Here is a 20,732-nt window from a genome sequence, read left to right on the forward strand (position 1 = left end):
CAATGCAGATCCTTGGAGGGTTAGGGAACGAGGAGAATGAAGGTACTGAAACTAGGTGGAGGCTGACATGCTCCCTTTATGACTCGAACCTTGAAAATGAGTGTACCCTGGCTCCAAGTGCTGCTTCCTATAGAATGGTTCCAGTAATTCCTAGTTACAGAGCTCTAAAAGTTGTAGCCATCAGATGAATACAGGACTGAGTTCCCAGTAGGCTCCATACATGAAGAGAGAGAGCGTGGAATGGGAATGTGGAAGTGGAGGAAGAGTAGAATGCAGACCTATTCAAAATCTGGATAAGAGTGTAATTAAGAAGTAGTGCCTGGGAAGTAGTAGTGATCATAGTGAAGAAAGAGCTAGTCTCAGAATTAGGAAAATGGGTTCAAGCTCTGTACCTGACATACCCTGGCTGTGTGACTTGAGGCAAAATATTTCACTTATCTTCTTTGAGCTAAGTACAAAAATGCTGGACCTGATAATTTGATAAATGAGACAAAATTTGTCAAGGTTGACCTATCAACCAGTCATAAAATCCTTCTCCAAAAATTTTGTTCATACAATCTAAGTTGTTTAAAATGAAGAACTCTCCTTTTCTCACAAAATATAGAGTAGCCTTGTTGAGAAGTTTTGATTCCTAAATTTTACTATTGAGAGAATGAACTAAGGGAATCCTGTTAACAGCAGTGGATTGAACAAGTCAGTGAAAAATAAGGATATTGTCTTTGAAAGGGCCAAGACATAACTATTTTTAAGGGAGGCCTTTAATTTGGCTAATGATACAAAATCTCTGTGGACTCTTCTGATAGTTTTCATTTTTAAAGTTCCCCGTATTTTTGTTTTCCACCACAGGGATTGACAGAAAGCAGCACCTTTTAAATTGGGGTTATTCCTATGAAAGGCAATACATTTTGCTGGTAATTTCTTTGTAGTCCCCTGGCTACTGTTGAGTGTTAAATCAAGAGAATTTTTTTCTCAGCTTCTGTTTAAATGGCCTTAGAAATGAATATCATGCCACTCTTATAACCTCATATGGGAAGAGAAGACAGGATATGATTGGGGATAAATATTGGGGTGAATAATGGAATAGCCACAGGAGACTATTAGCAAAAGTGCTGGTGGCAAAGAGGATGAAAACATGAATCATAAATAATAATCCCATGCTAACAAATATGTCTTGCTGCACTTAATTTGGGATAATGATGTGAAATCTTTGAAACTTTCTGATTTCTTATTTCTTCTTCTACCCCTATCTGCTCTAGGCATGGTACTCGCTGTGCTGGTGAAGTTGCTGCCTCAGCAAACAATTCCTATTGCATAGTGGGCATTGCATACAATGCAAAGATAGGAGGTAAGTGAAGAATTTAGTAACTTTTCTTTCATGGGGCTGGCTTGACAACTTAATCCATTACATTTCCTCAGCGGTCTCAGGACATTTATTTCAAAGCCTTTCCGAGAGTCATCTGTATGTGAATGGAGAATATCCTCTAGCAGGTTATTAATAAGTGATCATCTTTTTAATTTCTCAGGTAATGTTCTGCACATAGTAGGTGCTTAATAAATACTTATTGGCTGACTTACTGACTGAAAAATGTAAAAACTGTAAAACTCCTTGTGTTTATTATTTGTTGATTTAAAAAATGGCATGTGATTTGGTACAACAAAAGATAACCTTACAGATTCTTTTACAACAAGCTGTCTCCCAATCATACATCAAAATCATTCAATATATCTTAGAAGACATGACAATAGAAATAATCCTATTCAACACTTCCCCATATTAAACATCAGACAAGGTATAAAATGTTAGTTATATGCTTCCTGAAGATATTCACTACTGGAATGGAAGAGATCCTGCCTAGAGTTTAGGTAGAAAAGATTTTCTTTACAGATAGTTAGGTCCTGTAGATATTCCTGTTTATAGATGGCAACACACTGACTGTATTGAGCCCCAGAATACTGCAACACCTACTGGGAGAGATCTATAATCACTCAAAGGAGTTTAGCTTATTTCTATTGCCCAGATTTCAACATGCATTTGTGTTGTTGTCCTATGGGGTTTGTTCATCATTGTATACAATCAATACACAATTGGGTCCAGAGTTGCGTAGCAGGATAAGAACAGGTTAGATAGCCTTTGGGAAATTGCAAAATTCCTTTACTTACCCTAAGCTCCCCACAGAAACCAGAGCCCATTTAAAAAATACTAATTTTCTATTAGGGAAGATGGTGAGAGGGAGGGGGAAGGAGGGAAGGAGAACGGGAATGGAGAAAGAGGGAAAGAGAGACAGGGTAAAAGGGAGAGGGAAATTGGAAAGGAGAGGAAGAGAGGGAGGGAGGAAAGAAGGGAGGGGAAGAGAAGGAAGAGAAGGAGCGAGAGAAAGAGATTGAAATTGAGATTGAAGCATCTTTTTAAAAGTTGCACAGAAGATATCAAAAGAGCTAGAAAGAATCATAGTCAAACAGGACAATTCTAAAAGTCATATGTTGAATTTCTCATATATTTGAAAAAATATATACAATATGCTGAGCCATATATAAAATAGATTTACAGTTTCATGTACAGTCCTTTTTTTTGTTTAAGTATGTATGCAGGAAAAGCCAAAAAAAATTCTGATAGTTTTATTATATGGTAAGAAGACAAAAAATACAAAGACTGCAGGATAAGCAAAAATGAGTATCTTAGAGAAAACAATGAGGCACATGGTGGATGTGAACAGACAACCATATATAATCAATGAAGAACTCTAAAGAAAAAAGAGTTATCAAAGAAATGAAGATGGACTGGTCACATGGGAAGAATAATGGATAATGAGGTGGACAACCAGAGTGCTTTATTGGTACCCTCAAATGTCAAGATTTGAAAGGATTCATCACATAGAGTAGATCCGTTGTGGTGAAATTACAGGCTGACATTAACAAAAATAACATAATGAGCTGTCATTGGTGGATTGAGTGTGATCTGCATTCCTGGAAGGAACTCCTGAATCTATGAGATCCTAGCATTTTTATCACAATGGGCAGAATTATGGATCCTGATTTGGAGTCAGGATGACCTCAAATCCCAGCCTCAGACATTTACTATATGTGTGACCCTCTCTCAGCAGTGGTTTCCTACATGTAAAATGAGTATGATTTGTATCTACCTTATAGGAATGCCATGAGGATCTTACATGTCTATTATGTAATATTATATGTTATACAATATCGTTATATACATGATATATTATATAAAGACTACCTATAAAACTTTGAAAGCTTGTATTTCCTTGTCCAACCTACATTACATACTGCTGCCAGACTTATCTTGCTAAAATACATCTTTGCCTGACATCTGCCACTCTCTACTCAAAACCCCACACTGGATCCATATCACCTCTAGGAGAAAGTGCTCATTCCTTATCCTGGCAAGGAAAGTTCACTATTTTCTAACCTTAGCCTACCAATCTATCTTTATATATTATGCTCTGTGCATACTATATGCTCTGATTTAGCCAGATTGGGCTAATCATTATTTTCTAAGCACCTCCTTCAATATTTTTGCTCCCTTTCCTTGTCTTCTACCTTGTCTAAAGATCAACTCAAGTTCCATATCCTCTATAAAGTCTACCCTAATCATAATGGTAAACTTTTTTTAAATTTATTTTTTAACTTTTAATTTATTTTTCAATAATAGCATTTTATTTTCAAAACATGCAAAGATAGTTTTCAACACACAGTGGCACACTCTAAGTATTGAGAGTTCAGAGGAGGAAAAGATCTTTACTGTTTGTACCTCTCATTTGAGATAGCTGGTTATATATTACCGTTCATGTCACCTATTATTTATTTTTCATATATGCATGTTTATCCTCTCCATGCTTTTAAAAGGGCATGAAATACTATATGAGGCTTCTTTCTATCTTTTATGATGCCTATCATTTTGTACTTCATTTGTCACCTATTTATTGAGTACCTACTACATGCATCACATTTTGCTAGCGGATGAAAGGATGCAAAAAAAAAGTTTTATGTAGTTAGTTGGTACTCAATGAATATTTACTGAATGAATTTATAACAAAAGTCAGTACATATTAGACAACTAGGTAACTAACCTTTTATTAAGTCTTTTTAGTCATTCTCTTGTTGGAATATGTATTCATTCTTCCTTCAATAGATGAATTTCAGAAAATAAATAATGATAACTTCTACCTTCCCCTCTTTTCCTCATTATCTCTCTTCTGCTTTTTTTAGTGATTTGGATGTAAGCCACTTTTCTCAGGGTGGCTTTCATGTAAATAAAAGAGGCGGGACAACAGATTCTCTGGAATGATCTTGCTTTAGTGAAGTTTTTCTGCTTTAAAAACAGCAACTTGAAGCTTTTTACTGAGCTAACCTTTGACATTCATAGGCTGTTTTTTTGTTCCTGGTGATCTTTCATGGAAAGGGTAATATCATCAAAAGAACAGAAATAACAGAATAATCTATAAGGAACAGTTATTATAGGATGAATTGGGATATTGTATAAGCTCCATCTTTTGCCATTTTATGTAAGTGAAACACATTTGAGTCTGTACTGACAAATATCAAAGGTTAATTCTCAAGCCTGTATCTTTGATCCAGCCTCTCAAGAGTGGGAAGCAATATGGTGTAGGATAAAGAACATTAGATTTTGAAAATCATGGACCTGAGACTGAATACAAACTCTGCCATTTATTATCTGAGTGGTTTTGACTGAATCAGGTAAACTCCCTGGGTCTCAGTGTCCTCAAATGAAAAATTAAAGGGTTAGATGAAGATAAAAGTCCAAGATCTATCAAGCCTATAAATCTAGAATAGAGTTAGTTGGAATTGGGGGGGGGCATCTTCAAAGTAAGTCATTAAGTATTTATTGTGTAAAGCCTAGTATAAAGAACTGAGAAACATGCAGAGGACATGTACTTTGACATTTTAGATTGGAGAGTAGGAGAGAAGTACTGAGGGGATCAGAAATGAGAAAGGCTGAATGAAGGTGTGAATGGATGTGTGTGTGTGTGTGTGTGTGTGTGTGTGTGTGTGTGTGTGTGTGTGTAGTGGGAGATGGATGCAATCAATCAATCAGCATTAATTAAGTATCTTTTAGATGCTTAATCCTTAGTCATGAATTAGAGATACAAATTCAGTGAATGAAAAAAAATATGCTCTAGGAGCTTATGGTCTAACAGGGAAGATAAGAAGTACACATATAGATATTTGCAGAATAAACATAAAATATAAAGATAAATAAATACAAAGTAGCTAATATAAGGTCATTTGGAAGGGATGGCACTAGCAGTTGGGAAAATCAAGAAAGGCTTCATGTAGAAGGTGATGCTTGAGCTGCCTCTTAAAAGGGTTCTTGAGGCTGAGGTCAGGGAAGAGTGGATTCCAAGAATGTGAGATGACCAGTGCAAAGGCATGGAGATAGGAGATGGAGTGACATATATGAGGAACAGAGAGAAAGCCAGATTCTGTAGGGTAAGGGAAGAGGATTAATGTTGTTGTTGGTCCTTTGTTTATAAAGTGGCCCAGTGACATCCCAGGTGATGTCTTGACTCATGAGTGAACTGGGTTTAAGTGAGGCAGAATTACTCAAAGTCATCAGTCTCTCTCTTTGTGAGTCAACAAAATCTAGTGGCAGAACAAGTCAAAGCAATTGGAGGTGGCCCAAACAGTGGTGGATGTCCTTGGGGTTTTCCACATCTGACCAAGCTCTAAGCACCTTACAGCTCCTGCTTAAGCTGCCTTCATGGCCATTGTAAGAAGTTTTCCCATCCACCCATTCTGCTGTGCTTGATGTAGACATCCCACTAACACACCAATGGATTTGAGGTGTCAGTTTCCCTCAATCATGTGCAGAGGAGACAGTTTACCAGGGTGTGGTTGCTACACATGTAAACCATTTCTGCAGACAGGCTAATCCAGCAGTTGGTCAGAGTGTCAAATTCAGCAGATAGACCAAGTCCAAATTTGATGGACTGAATAAGAGAAAATAAAGATAAAGACTTCTATAAAAATTGAGTGTCAATTATAAACATATTCTACAATAGGTAGAAATGGTCAGAGAAAGTCCAAGAAATAAAAATTGTCTTCCTTGAGTTGAAATTATTAAAAATAATTTACCCAATAAATATTTTAAGACCACAAATTTAAATAATTACTTTTTAATGTATACCTATGTATATTTCTCTTCAGTGGGCTCTTTTCTAGGATGTGACTGAAATTTGAGGGATGGTCTACATTTAAATGAATACGTGTGGTATATTTTTATATTATAAGCCTCTTCTCAGTCCAGCTAAAAAAAAAAGCTACTATTGCTACATTTCTGGATTCAAAGATCTCTTAAGGTCCCCTATCCAGCTCTAAAAATATGTTTCTCAATTTCTAACCACAACTCCAGAGGATTCATGATGAAATATGCAATCTACCTCTTGATAAAGAGGGATGAAAGATTCAAAATGCTGACTGAAACATTTATATATTTTTGAACATGACCAATGTAGGAATTAATTTTTCTTGATGACACATTTATTACAAGATCTTTATTTATTTACTTTTTTGATTGTTGTGAGGGTGGTAAGTGGGGGAGAAATGGAGGGAGAGAATATGGATTTTGCTTAATTGAAAAAATAAAATTCATTTAGAATAAAATCTGAATTGTATATGTATGTATATATTTATGTGAATATATATAGTTTTATGCATGCAAATATTAATATATATATATACATATGTATATATGTGTACATGTATGTGGGTATACCTATACCTACACATATATGTGTATGTATGTGTGTGTATATGTATATACATATATATATATATATGTATATGTAATAACTAACATTTATATAACACTTAGTATGTGGTAGGCCCTGTACTGCTTTAAAATTATTATTTCATTTGATTCTCACAATGTTGTTATTACCCCCAGTTTATACATGAAGAAATCGAAGCAAAAAGAAGTTAAGTTACTTGCCTATGGTCACATATTTGGTAAATATTGATTTGAATTTTGGTCTTCCTGACTCCAAGCCCTGTACTCAAACCATTGTATCACCTAGCAGCTATATATATGTATTCATAAATATATCTGAACCTGCAAGAGAACAAAGCAAGTCTTTCCTATAATATATTCATTTCAAAGTGTCTCCTTTCTCAGTGCAACGGAACCAAATGAATAGTTTGTCTCCTTATTTTAGTTGGCCTTGCATTACCCAGTACTCCTGGCTGTCCTCCATTTTTCTTCATTCTTAGATATAAAATCTAAGCCAACAAGAACTCAACATTTCACAAAAATGGCCCTAGGAAGAAACATGCTCCATGTAGGCTTTTCAAAAACATTATTCTTCTAGTATCCTTGAAGACCTGCCAGATTATTCACAGAAATAGTGTTAGATTAAGTTTTCTGAAACACAGGCTATATCTGTATACAAGAAGCATGAGAGTCACTAGTGGCGTGCTGCTACTTTTGACTCTCTTCATGACTGATGCAGATAACTGAAAGGCCAATTTTATTATACTCACAAATACTGATGATGGAGAGGGCTGAAATAAAGAAGGATCTGTGCTCTAGTCTGTCTTCTACTTTTGTTGTATGTTTAAATGTGACTTTGAGGAACTCAGGATTAGAAGAGCCAACTCGATACAAAGTCATATATTTTTGTACAGTATTTTTTCATAGAATTGATGGCTTCCTGAAGAGGTAGCTCAAAACACCTTTCTGTAAATTGAATATTTTCTACCTGGCATTCATTTTAAAAATGGAGATATATCCTCTAGAAAAAAAATGTTACACCAAAATATAAAAACTGTGGGAAGTATCAACTGTATTTTCATAGGTGAAAAGTTAAAGCAATAGAACATTATTACCATTGTTCTAGAAAAGGTGTGCCAATGGATTGCCCTATTGTTCCACTCATCTGTCATTTTTATGTCTGACCAAAACTTCCAAAGCTGGATACCCTTCCCCTTTATGTGTTGTCTCCCCCATTAGAATATAAATTCCTTGAAAGCAGAGATTATCTTGCTTATGTTTTCTATCCCTAAAGCTTGGTAAATAATATGCTCTGAATAAATATATTTTCATTCAGTCAGTCCTGTAGCAAAATTGTTCTAGGATACATTATTTACTAAAATGATTTTATCCTGGATATCTTATTCCCACGAAGCCAGATCCATGTGAAAGAGAGATACATCCTGCCTTTTGTCTAGGCCTCTAAACTTAGTTTAATGTGCCTTCCAAATTAAGTGTTGTTTGTGTATTCAATCCCACAAGCTCACATGATATATGTTGAGCTGTTATGTTTTTGGGGAGCTATCACTGAACTTTAATCATCTTTAATATCCCTTCTAAGTTCTTCAATTTAATCATGAGCATCTATCTCTTCTAAGACATTGTCTTAGGCACTAAATATACAAGGTCAGAATTAGCCCAGACTCTGCTCTTGAGAAGTTTAGCAGTTTTGGAGCAGAAGGACAAATATATATGATATAGCAAAGTGAGAGAAAGTAAAAAAGAAAACCAGTCAAAGATTAGGAGAACCATGAAGGGGGAGGGGGGGGTTCCCAGTTTCACCTGAGAGGAAGGGATTCTCATGGAGGAATTGGCAACTGTGTTTAAACTTCAATAAATAGAGATGGAGGATGAGAAGTCACCTCACTCCTCTTAGAATGTGTCCTCATCTGTACAATGAGGATACTTTTATAGCAGTATCCCTCATGGTGTTGCTGTGAAGACTAAATAACACAGTGAATCTAAAGTACTTTATAAGTGCTATAAAGGGCATCCTAAAAGAATTAGTACTGCTCTCTCTCTCTCTCTCTCTCTCTCTCTCTCTCTCTCTCTCTCACACACACACAAACACACACACACATCCCTATTAACAAATACTATACAAAGCGTCCCAAAAGAATTAGTACAGTTTTTAGCTATCAGAACGGCACTAATTCATTTGAGACATCCACTATAGCATTTGATAAGAGTGTATGTATATATATACACATACACAAATATGTATACATGTACATAAAGTAATTAAGCTTTAATAGCTCAAAATTTTACTAATTCTTTTGTATAATTTAGCAATTATCAGTTATTTTTGTTATTATTCTAGGCTGCAGCCAGATTGTGCAGAACTTCAAATTGTAGAGTCAGGATTTTACATGTTATTTGGGAGGTAATGGGCAGCCATGGAATGTTTTTGAGTAAAGGAATGACCATCATAGTAGCCTTTTTTTTAACTTTAATTTTAATTTTGGTACAGACTTATCTCATTGGTTTAGGGAGCTACCCAAGGAGGATATTGTAACACATATCCATGACTATTCTATAGCTTAGTTTTAGAAATTGTCAGGGGCACTGAAAGATTAAATGATTCCAGGGTCTTAAAATCAATATGTGTCAGACACAGGATTTAACTCTGTCCAGTGTATCACACTTCTCTTAAGACTGTTCAACAATTCCTTCTAGCTCTTTTTCTAAAGGAGGAGTGCTACATTAGAAAAATTACTTAGAATTGCACATATTTAACTTGTCTTAGGGGAGAGGTAAGAGAAGAAGGGAAAAAAAATTAGAATTAGTCTTAGAAAGTCTTGTAAAAACGAATATTGAAAATTATCTTTATATATATTTGGAAAATAAAATACTATTGAACATTTTTTAAAAGATTACTTAGGTAGCCATGTAACAGATATCTTGAAGAAATGATAGACTATAGGTAGGAAGAAGATTAGGACCTGAACTGGCTGTTTGTAGTGGGAGTGGAAAGGAAGAGCTGGATGCCAGGGATAGTTTGGAATTGGAAACAACAGGACTTGGCCACTGATTAGATGAGTGGGGAAGGGAGTGTAAAGACTCAGCGATGACTTCAAGGTTACAAGCCTAGGCGGCTGGGGAGATAGCAATGGCACAATAGAAATAGAAAACTGAAGAGGAGGGGAGGAGAGGATGAGTTGGATTTGAGAAACATTTAGTTTAAAGGGCCAGCAGAGCATCCAGCTCCAGTTAGCCAGCAGGCAGTTAGAAATATAGGCCTGAGACTCTGGTGAGAAGCTGAAGAGGGTGGAGATTCAGGTCTGACAGTCATATGCATAGAGGTGATAATTGAAGCCATGGAAATGAATGAGATCACCCCAGGAGAGAGCACAGAGCAAGAAGAGGGCTGAAAATAAAACCTTGGGGAAGGAGGAAGATGAAGAGTCAGCAAAAAGAATTGAAGGAGTGGTCAGAGAGCGTTGAGTTTCTTTTACATGACAGCCTGCTTATCTTTCTCAATGGGATGTTTGGTAGATTGTTATCATCATTCCTAACTTCTTCACTTTAGATTTCTTCATAGTGATTCTCCCTGTTTGCCTTGTTAGTAATAAGCTGTAATTCTTAATCACTTTTAATGACTGCTACCAAATATTCTTGGGGCTCAGTGACTGAAACTACTTTCCATGTTCCATCTATTTCATTAAGTAATATTGGTTCTTACTGTTCTAAAATATGAGAGAACTATAAGACAAAGATCTAGGAAATTAAAACATAGAATCTAATTCTAGGTTTTTCATATCTCCCAACCTCAGGTTTCTCCTCATTTGTAAGGTTGAGTCTGGTAAAGTTAATCTGCTAACAAAGTTCACTGAGAAATTAAGTTGCTACAAAAGCATTCTATCTGAAAAGTGCCAAATACATATGTTTTTATTATTATTATTGGTGATAGTGGTGATGTGAGTAAAACTAGAAATTGTATTAAAAGCTGCAACATCTCTTGTCTGAATTTCATTTTTCACGAGTTTAGAAATGAACTGGTATCCAAGTGTTTGCCTTCTTGTTTGTACTTGAAAGACCAAGATGGATTAGTGCTAAAAACATTAGACAGACTATCCTGTTATATCACTTTGGGCAAATCATTTCAATTTTGTAGGCCTTGGTTTCCTCGTCTATCAAATGGAGACACTGAACTAGATGATATTCAAGGTACCTTCTGGTTATACCATTCTATGAGTCTAAACTGTGTCCCTTGAGATAAATGACTGATAAAAATTTAGCCAAGACATTTAAACTGCAAGGATGCTTTGATGGTAGCCTGTTTGCCTCCTTCTCTTTACAGCATTGACATTACCTTTTTGTATCCACTGACCTTTTCCTCTCTCTAATGTAAAAATTAAAGACTAATTCTCTTCCCTTCAATAGAGAACATAATACAGAGACCTAAAAAAGAAAAGGGCACATGTTATTTTGACTCTTTTTTCCTTCCCATTTAATTCCCTCATTTCCTTTGAATTCTTAATTGCTCTGTCCTTTTCCCCTTTTTTCTTGCTAATTTCATCCATTCTGTTTTTTCTATGTGTCTCTTCAAAAAATCTCCAAAGAAAATAATAATGGCTCCCTTTTGTGTTGCCCTTTAAGCATTTACTAATCCATCTCCTCTCACTACCCCTCTGAAAGATGTCATGCACTCTCTTGCATATAACCTGTTTCTTGTTTGCATCGTGTTGGGTGGAACAGTATAGTGACATTCACAGATCACTTTTAAATTTGGTGTCTGAATTACTGTGTGTGAGAGCTTTTCTGAGGAATAAGAGTTTTCTATTTGACCAACTATAGGGAGGAGGGCAATTTTTGGACAGGGAAGTGAGGGATGGCAAAAGGAGTGTTAGAGTAAACCAATCAGTTACATACCCTGAAAATGTGCTGATCATTTATCCAGTTATTCCTTTTAACTCTTTTTCCTCTTCCTCCAAACTTTTGAGTACTTGGTCTTGGCCAATGGAGTAAATAACTGGTACGTATGTAACAAGTTGATGTGCTTTTGGAGTAACCAGAAACAAAATAATGCTTTCACATTGATTGGAATCGATATTAGCACTTCTCCCTAGAGCAATGACTTCATTCCTGGTTCTAGGCTAAAAGTTCATTTTTGCTCTTTAATAAAGGGTATAGAGGGGGTAGCCTGTCAAAGGTGAAGAACTTTCTATACAGAAGAGCAAGTTTTGAATCTAGATCCCTAGAAGAATGAAAATGAAGTTAGAATCCCCTCAAGTTCTTGTATGAGTTCTCATAAGACTCCTGTTTATTTAGTGTGACTCAAAGCAGGAGGAAAGTAATAAAAAGAATATAATTAATTCAGTCTTTCACTTGTTAGGATTGAGTCCTTTTCCTAATGCATTATTATGTAAGCAAATTTTTCCTTTCTCTGATTTTGCAAGGACCCCTCCTAACACTTCTCCAAAACCAAAGAGTGTCAGAATCCTACTGGGTATTACTAGCTTGACATTCAACCTCCTTTCTTACCCAGTTGAGATTCATGTCACCATGACAAATGATTACTCCAGAGGAGATAGTTAACTGTGAAACAAGTTCATAGAATTCTAAATTTAAAGTTAGAAAATATTTCTGAGATCATCTAGTCCAATCTCTCTCTGTTTCATTTTACAGATGAGGAAACAGATCTAGGGAGTTTAGGTTGCTTGCCCAAATGCTTAATACATAGGTATTAAGTATTAGAGGTAGGATTTGAATCCAGCTCCATTCCTCTCAAAGCCAGGGTCTTTTTGCCATATCACAACTTGCCCTTAATTTTCTTCACATTAGTAAGTGGTAGAAGTAGTAAAAAAAGAATTCTGTTAGGAAACTCTACTTTTAAGCACACTCAAAATGTACTAGTTTCTACGTGGGTGACAAGTAACATAACCTTTCTGGGCCTCTGTCCTCATTGATAGCATTAGTTTCCTCCTCTATAAAATGAGTTTTAGGCTAATCCTAAATCCTATGATGATGTAACTTATCTGATTTCTATTACTCAACCCTCCTCATCTGTAAAATGAGAATGATAATACTTACATCACTAACCTAGGATTGTTAACAAGTAGTATTGTAAACCTTAAAGCTCTATAGAAATAGGAGTTACTATATGTACAACTTATTGAAAGTATTCTGATATTCTGGTCTCTTTCCCAATATGCAAAGTCAAAGGGAGTCTTCTTAGACTTTTGATGGAAAGCTGTTTTGGGGAGAAAAAGAATAAGTTACTATCTTTAATATGCATGGCAACATAACATAGAGTTCAAGTAGGATAGAGATGCTGCTGTTTTTTATTGAATGGAAATTTTGAAGCCAAATGGTTTGTCTCATGTGTATACTCTGCCTTTTGTCTCACGGACTGGGTGACTCACCTAAATGTTAATATAAGGGCTATTTCCAGACTCTTTTTTCTCATAATTAACATTTCCATTAAGAACATGGATTTTTCTTGTTTATGTTTATCATTTTTCTCATAAGGAAAAGTAAGCACCAAGCATCACTTTCCAGTAAATGTCTTAGCCAAATGTTTTGTGTGGGAAGCTTAATTATTTCCCCTTCTTTCATAAACATGAAAATGTTAAGTACATAATAGCCAAATTAATCTATGCTGGCAAATTGGCTAATTATGCTAATTTTGAATTTGCAGAATTTAGTCTCATTAGTATTTTTATTAACTAGTTCAGACTTTTGAGTATTTTAAGGGAGGATTTTAAGCTACAGATTAATCTCAGCAGCTTCCAAGTGCATTTTCAGCAGTAATGGGGATTAAAATGTGTTGAAAGGTTTCTGAGATTAAGCAAATTTATTTATGATGCCAATTTAGAAGCTAGTGCTAACAAGTGAAAGATTGGCTTGCCATTTTTTCATTCCTGGCTTCTGGATTCCAAGTTACCCTAAGTAGATAGGACCTTAGTGAGAACCCAAGGTACTTCCACTTTAATTTTCCTTCTAGAGTTTCACTTCTTTTTTGTTCTTTTATCTGGGTAGTTCTTCACTCTTGTCTGGTTGTTCTTACCTTATATACTTTGGTACAAATAAAATATGAAAATTTAGCTTGGGCGCAGGATAACAACCTAAGTCTGGGGATATTAACTGAGGGCAAGGTCAAATTCAGATTTCAAAGGGCATAAAATGGGTGCTTTCACTGCTGTCGGCTTGTAGATTTTTCAATAGGTTGATCTAAACCATATCTGCATGAGTTATGCAGATAATTCAAATCATTGTGTTAGTTACATTCATATTGTGGTCTCTCTGATCTCTTGGTGTTGAACCATTGCCTCTTCTCCAACTCAGACAGAAATAATAAATCCCACTTCCAGCCCAGATCTTGCGGCTATCAATGAAAAAAAAATCACTATGTAGAAGGAATCACCTTTGCCAACATCAGCTGTCATCAACAGCCAGGTAACTCCAAGAGCCCCACTAGCATCTCCCAGACTTTGGAACCTGCTTTCAGGTCCAGCCCACACAGCCAATATTCTGGAAGGCTTCATGGAGACGCTTCCTGGAACCTGTTTCTGTGGGGGACATAGCTATTGAAGCTCCAGGAGAGGGATGAGGTTTGCCATGGCAGTATTTAGCACTGCTGAATGGTGCAACACCAGAAACTTCGATGATTTTTATCAGTGGAAGTGACATTAAAGAAGCTGTAATAGAATGAGCTTTACCACTAAATCTCAAGTGTCATGGGACCTCTCCATCTGACTTGCAGCCAAAACCTATAAGAGTTGTCTTTCTCTATTAGAAAATGAACTACTTGGGAACAAGGACTGTCTTCCTTTTTTATTTTCTTCCCAGTAAATAGCACAGCACTTCATATATTCTAAGTTCTTAATAATACTTTTCCCCCTCATTTATTTAATTCATACTTGAAGTCCAAGGATAGTGAATGGATATGATCTCAGACCATACAATTATATACAATGCTGATTTGTTGCTGTGTTCTTTTCTTAATATCAGTTCAATAAACTTTTAAAAAATTCTTACCATGACAAGAGACTGATCATATTTAAAAGATATATAATTCCTGCTTTGAAAAAGGTTTCTTAGTAAGAAATAGTTTGGTTGCAATAGTAATTCAGATCTGTACAGCATCTTACAATCTGAAAAATAATTTCATACAGTAACCCTGTGAGGTAGATATTAATGATAAAGTTCTGTTTTTCAGGCAAGGATTAGTTAGGTTAAATGGTTTGTCAGAAGTCCCAAAGTGCCAAAGTTGAGATTTAAACCCAAGTTTCTTAATTCCAAGCCTACTTTTTTTTTTCTACTCCATCACCATAAACATATATACATAAAAATGTTGAATGCAATGATACTGTTTGAGGATGTATTCTGATGGAAGCGGACCTCTTCGATAAAGAGAGCCTTAATTGATCAAAGATGGACAGAAGCAGCTACACCCAGAGAAAGAACACTGGGAAATGAATATAAACTGCTTGCATTTTTGTTTTTCTTCCTGGGTTATTTATACCTTCTGAATTCAATTCTCCCTGTGCAACAAGAAAACTGTTCGGTTCTGCACACATATATTGTATCTAGGATATACTGCAACCCATTCAACATGTAAAGGACTCTTGCCATCTGGGGGAAGGGGTGGAGGGAGGGAGGGGAAAAATCGGAACAGAAATGAATGCAAGGGATAATGCTGTAAAAATTACCCTGGCATGCGTTCTATCAATAAAAAGTTATTTAAAAATTAAAAAAAAATAAAAATGTTGAATGTCAGAGTTCCAGAAGAGCTTATCAAATTCATCCCTCTCAGTTTATGGATGAGGAAGCTAATGTTTAGCTACATCAAATCTAGGATATAGCAGAAAGAGGGCAGGATCAGGGTCAAGGAGCACAGGCTCAAAGCCTGATATTGTCTTGTAACAAATTGTGTGATTTTGGACTAGTAACTTTACATTAATTGGGCTCAGTTTTCTAAATTGTCAAATGAAAAGAGGTTGAACTAAAAGTTCTCTGAAGTCCCTTGTAGTTCTAAATCTATGATTTTATGAACTTATAATGATGGCTATTATGAGGTTATAATGTATTATTATTGTTGTTGTTGTTGTTGTTGTTATACCTAGCATTTACATGTAGTTGATTTGCAAATCACCTTCCAAATATTATCTCATTTGGGTCTCACAATAATCCTGGGAGAATGGAACTATTATTATATTATTATTGTTATTTTATAGTTGGAAAATTGAGGCAGACAGAGGATAAGTGATTTGTCCAACTAATATATATCTGAGGCTGATTTTGAATTCAGATCTTCCTGACTCCATATCCAGCATTCTATGCAGTGTAATACCTGACTGCCTAAGAATAAATATATTTGTGTCACTGGAGAAAGTGAATTCCTCAAAGGACCTCATTATAAGCTATTTCATCTTTATTCAATATTCAAATATGCCATTTCATCCATGTTGGTATTTCCTCCAGGCATGGAGACTGCAACCCAACTGGGCCCATCCTGTGTGATCCCAGTCCATATCTTTCCTTTTCACAATAGGGGATCAAAGAAGCTTCATTTGATTTTTCTTGATATAAGTGAGAATTTTTATTTGTTTATTTGTACATGTGGTTTCATCAATGTAGGAGTCATATCTAACTCCCTCTGCCCTTGAAGATTTACATTTTCTGCCACTTTATAATCTTAAGGAATGAATTGCCTGAGACAATGAGAGACTAAATACTTTGCTGAAAGCCATATAGTTAAAATGTGTCAAAAGTAGGATGTGAAACTTGGTCCTCCTGACTTTGATATTGACCCTGTCCACCTTTGATATTGACCCTGTGCTTCTTCCCTGAGAATAAGTTGCCCAAAAGGATGAGGCACAGATGAGAGTGTGAAATAATGCTCTGCTAATGTAATGTACTTTATAGTAGTGAATTAATTTCAGTAACTCTTTCTTCTTTGGAAAGAGGTGATGTGGTAACCAGCTAGAGAGAAGCATGAACAGCAAGAAGCTTCCTCCAGCTCTAATTTATGACTGGGTAACAGCTTATCTCCCAGGCGTTTCATATAACAAATATGAATGCAAATATCCCCTGACAGGTTTGGAAGCCACAGCAATAGCCCCTTTTTTAATTTGCCTTTTCAAATGAGTGTTGTGATGTGTGTGCATATTTAGAGGAAATGAGATCACTTTGTCTCTAGCAACAATAAAAGCTGACAAAAATCTTTAGATTTGTAACGTTTCTAAGCAACTTCATAAGAAAAAAAAAAACAAATCTCACTTTACGTAGAGCTACTGATCATAAGCAGAAACTACTGTAGTTTTCACTGAAGAGTGATTCTCAGAGGATTTACTAAAATAAACTTGGGATTAATGAGCAAAAGTTGTTGGAGAAGGCCTATTTGTCACACTCCAAAAGCGACAATCTAATTTTATTTGCCGCTATTCATTGCTCTTGCATTGCTTTTCCCTGGCTGTCGGCAAAATACATTACAACTCAGTAAACAAAAAAGTAGATCTGGCTTTTTCCCCCCTTCCCTCAAATTCTTTACTGTCTATACTTTCAAGCTCTTATTAAAGGAAAATCTTTGGCTTCCCTCTTTCTTCCTTTTTATTGTTTTTGAACTTTAATTTCCCAGAAAGTTTTCAGGAAACAAAAAAGTAATTGTCATGTGAGAGCACTAGATTTACATATAAACTCCTTGAAGTCAGTAACTGGTGTGTTTCTCTCTCTCTCTCTCTCTCTCTCTCTCTCTCTCTCTCACTCTCACTCTCTCTCTTATATTCATGGCACATAAAAAGTGCTTAATAAATGTTTACTTATTGATTAACTGATTTGGAACTTTTGTTTAGTCATCTTAGTCATTTCTGACTCTTTCATAACCCCATTTGGGATTTTCTTGGCCAGAAACTAGAGTAGTTTATCATTTCCTTTTCCAGTTCATTTGACAGATGAGGAAACGGAGGTAAGTAGGATTAAGTGACTTGTCCAGAATCACACATCTAGTAAGTGTCTGAGGCTTTATTTGAACTCATGTCTTCCTAACTGAGGAGCAGTGTCCTGTCCAAGGTGCCATCCAGCTACCTGTCTTGAAATCTGTATTCAAACCTCATCTCTGCCACTTACCCCCAATTATAACATTGGAACTTACCTCTTTGGGCTCCTGTTTATCACCAGTGAACAGGAGGGCAAAAGGTAGATACCTGATTTAGATGGTCTCTGAGGTTCCTTCAGAAATTCTGTGATCCTGAATGCTGCTTAGTAGACTAGGTGGTGCAATGGATAGAGTGCCAGGCAGATTGATCCCTGGTTTCAATCCCAACCTGAGAGATTAACTGTGTTACTTCAGGCAAGTCACTTAACCCTGTTTGCCTCAGTTTCCCCATTTGTAAAGTGAGCTAAAGAGGGACATGGCAAACCATTTCAGTACCTTTGACAAGAAAGCCCCAAATGGAGTCATAGAGAGTCATTCAGAATGAAAACAATAGCATGACAGGTGTACCCTATTTCATGTGAACCCATTGTATGAAACTTTGAACTTACCCGAATGATAAATTATTAAGATGAAGTAACAATTTCAGTTTCTCCAATTGTGAAATGCACAATATGAATGAAATGATTATTAAAGTTCCCTCTAGCTCTAAATTATGTGCTCCTTTTACATAAAGTGAGACATGATCATTCTTTCTTGGATCATGAAGAGGATCATGAATATGATGTCTTGTTGAGAGAGAATACCATCCTAGGTTTCCTCAGTGCAATCAGCCAGAGACACAAAGCACTAAATTGCTCTGAAGTGCCATCTTCCACATGTAATGGCTATGGTTTTGCCCCACAAAAAGCATCTCTAGGATTTCACTTTTGAATTATAGTGACCATACCATTCTGGTAAGCTCTACACTTATCATCTCGAAAAGAATCTTCCATCAAGGCAACAACTTCAAGTCAATGTGCAATCAAAATGATTTGCCCAAATTATTTTTGTACTTAAAATGTACAAAAAACTGTCTTTCATTAAAGAAGTGATTATTGTTTTTCTTCCATTAGTCACTTCCTGATCATTTTGAACATAAATGACTAATAGGGGAACAGCAGGTTTGCTCTGAAAATATCTATCTTTTCTTTAGGCAGCTTGTCAGTGTTGTTTGTGAGAATATATGCTTCATTAAAGTTCAAATAAATTATGCTTTAGGGTGCATCAGACTTTTAAAGATAATGATTAGAGGCAGATATCAGTAAATTGCCTCAGTCTTTTATTTTTATATATTTTAGATGTTTCTTGAAAGCTATTTATTCCTGCTCTAAAATGTATTATAAGAAAAATGCATGGTTTATAGGCATAGAGGTCTTAAAATCATCAAGGTGGCTCTTTATAATAGGCAATTGAGAATTAGATCTGAGTGATCTATAGATTAGCTGACTGGTCTATATGTAAGCTCCTGTTCTGAAATTTTTGCTTTGACAGGCTACATATGAGAACAGTAGATTTGTAATATTCTGTTTAATGGTTGTACTAGTTTTGGAGCCATATAATCTAAGATAGATTTGGTGTTACATGGGTACAGCCTTTGTGGGAACCATGTGAATAGCAGTTGTTTTTTGGTAGTTCCATAAAAGGAGGATTTAGTGAATTTTAGTATTTAATATTACAGATTAATGTGGAATCCAGATTAACTCTAGAATTTTCTCAACTCAGAATGGATTTATTTCAAAGAAAAGATAAGATAGGATGGATGGGGTAAGGTATTCACAATTATCCCCTTCCAGGCCTAGGTGGTTAGGAGCACTGAATTTAAAATCCAAAAGACCCGACTTTAATTGTACATCAGATACTTAGTAGCTGTGTAAAATTGGACAGGTCACTTCACTTCTCTGTGCCGCAATTTCCTTAACTGTAAAATGCAGATGGAGGTAGCTAGGTGGGTCAGTGGATAGAAAGCCAGACCTGGAGGCAGAAAGATTCATGTTCCTGAATTCAAATCTGACTTTAGACACTTACTAGATGTGTGACTGGGCCACATTACTTAACCTCAATTTTCTCATCTGTAAAATGAGTTGGAGAAAGAAATGGTAAAGTATTCCAATATTTCTGCCAAGAAAATCCAAAATGGAGTCATAAAGAGTTGGACACAATTGAAACGAATGAACGACAATACTTCACAGCTTTGTTGTTAGGATGAAATGAGATAACATTCGTAACATTCTTTACAAACTTGAAAGAGATATATAAATGCCATTATTATTATTCCCTTTTTTAGAAAGAGGAAATTGGATTCAATGGTCTCTAAAGTCTTTTTCATCTCTAAATCTATGAGCCTGTCTAATGATCTGATGAACCCAATTGGATAATATGGCAACCCCTATTCTATGTGTGTGAGAAAAAAAATGCAAATATCAAGAACATTGCAATTGATATAAAAAGTTTCTGGACCCACAGCAATGTTGCACAGTTGTCTGACCTTATATAAGAATATTATCTCAGGCAAAGAAGTCATAGGAGTGAACTTGCCATCTTAGCAACACCTACTACTTTCTTCCAAAATGCAGTCTTTGTGACCTATCTGAGTGCCTACTTACTTGGATTTCAAGATGATGCTTTGAACTCCTTTCCAGCCTCCTTTCCAGCCTCCTTTCCAGCTCCTCAGATGTGGTTATTGTCCAAACTTTCAATTGACCTATCATCATACCTAAATCAGATCTTGGACCAAGCTTTCTTTTTCCAAATGAGTTCTTTTCTTAGAGCTATGTGAACTGCCCCTTATCATGGAGTAGGATTTAATGCAAATAAGAGTAGACAGGACTTTCCTTCCAGAGCTGATGGAGGTTTCCTGTGGAGCAGATGACTGAGGAAGCAGTATCATTTATGTCACTATCATGTTAATAATCTGAAAAATGAAATTAACTTTTAATAGACTAGCTGACTAACCATCTGAGCCCAGATGCTCAAGGTAGTAGGAGTCTGAAATCAGTTCCCCAAATGGTTGGGAAATGTCTGGGTATT

At 35.9% G+C, this 20,732-nt stretch overlaps 1 protein-coding gene across 1 annotated transcript in view; it reads left to right on the plus strand.

The window, feature by feature from the left end:
- The window catches only part of PCSK6 (proprotein convertase subtilisin/kexin type 6), a 250,333-nt gene that overhangs the window by 76,969 nt on the left and 152,632 nt on the right, over window positions 1-20,732 (plus strand). The window contains 1 exon segment of the mRNA XM_051980972.1: window positions 1,257-1,345. Within this exon segment, the coding sequence (XP_051836932.1) occupies window positions 1,257-1,345 (89 nt within the window).

This window comes from Antechinus flavipes, chromosome 2, assembly GCF_016432865.1.
Source record: "Antechinus flavipes isolate AdamAnt ecotype Samford, QLD, Australia chromosome 2, AdamAnt_v2, whole genome shotgun sequence".
Classification (NCBI taxonomy): Eukaryota; Metazoa; Chordata; class Mammalia; order Dasyuromorphia; family Dasyuridae; genus Antechinus; species Antechinus flavipes.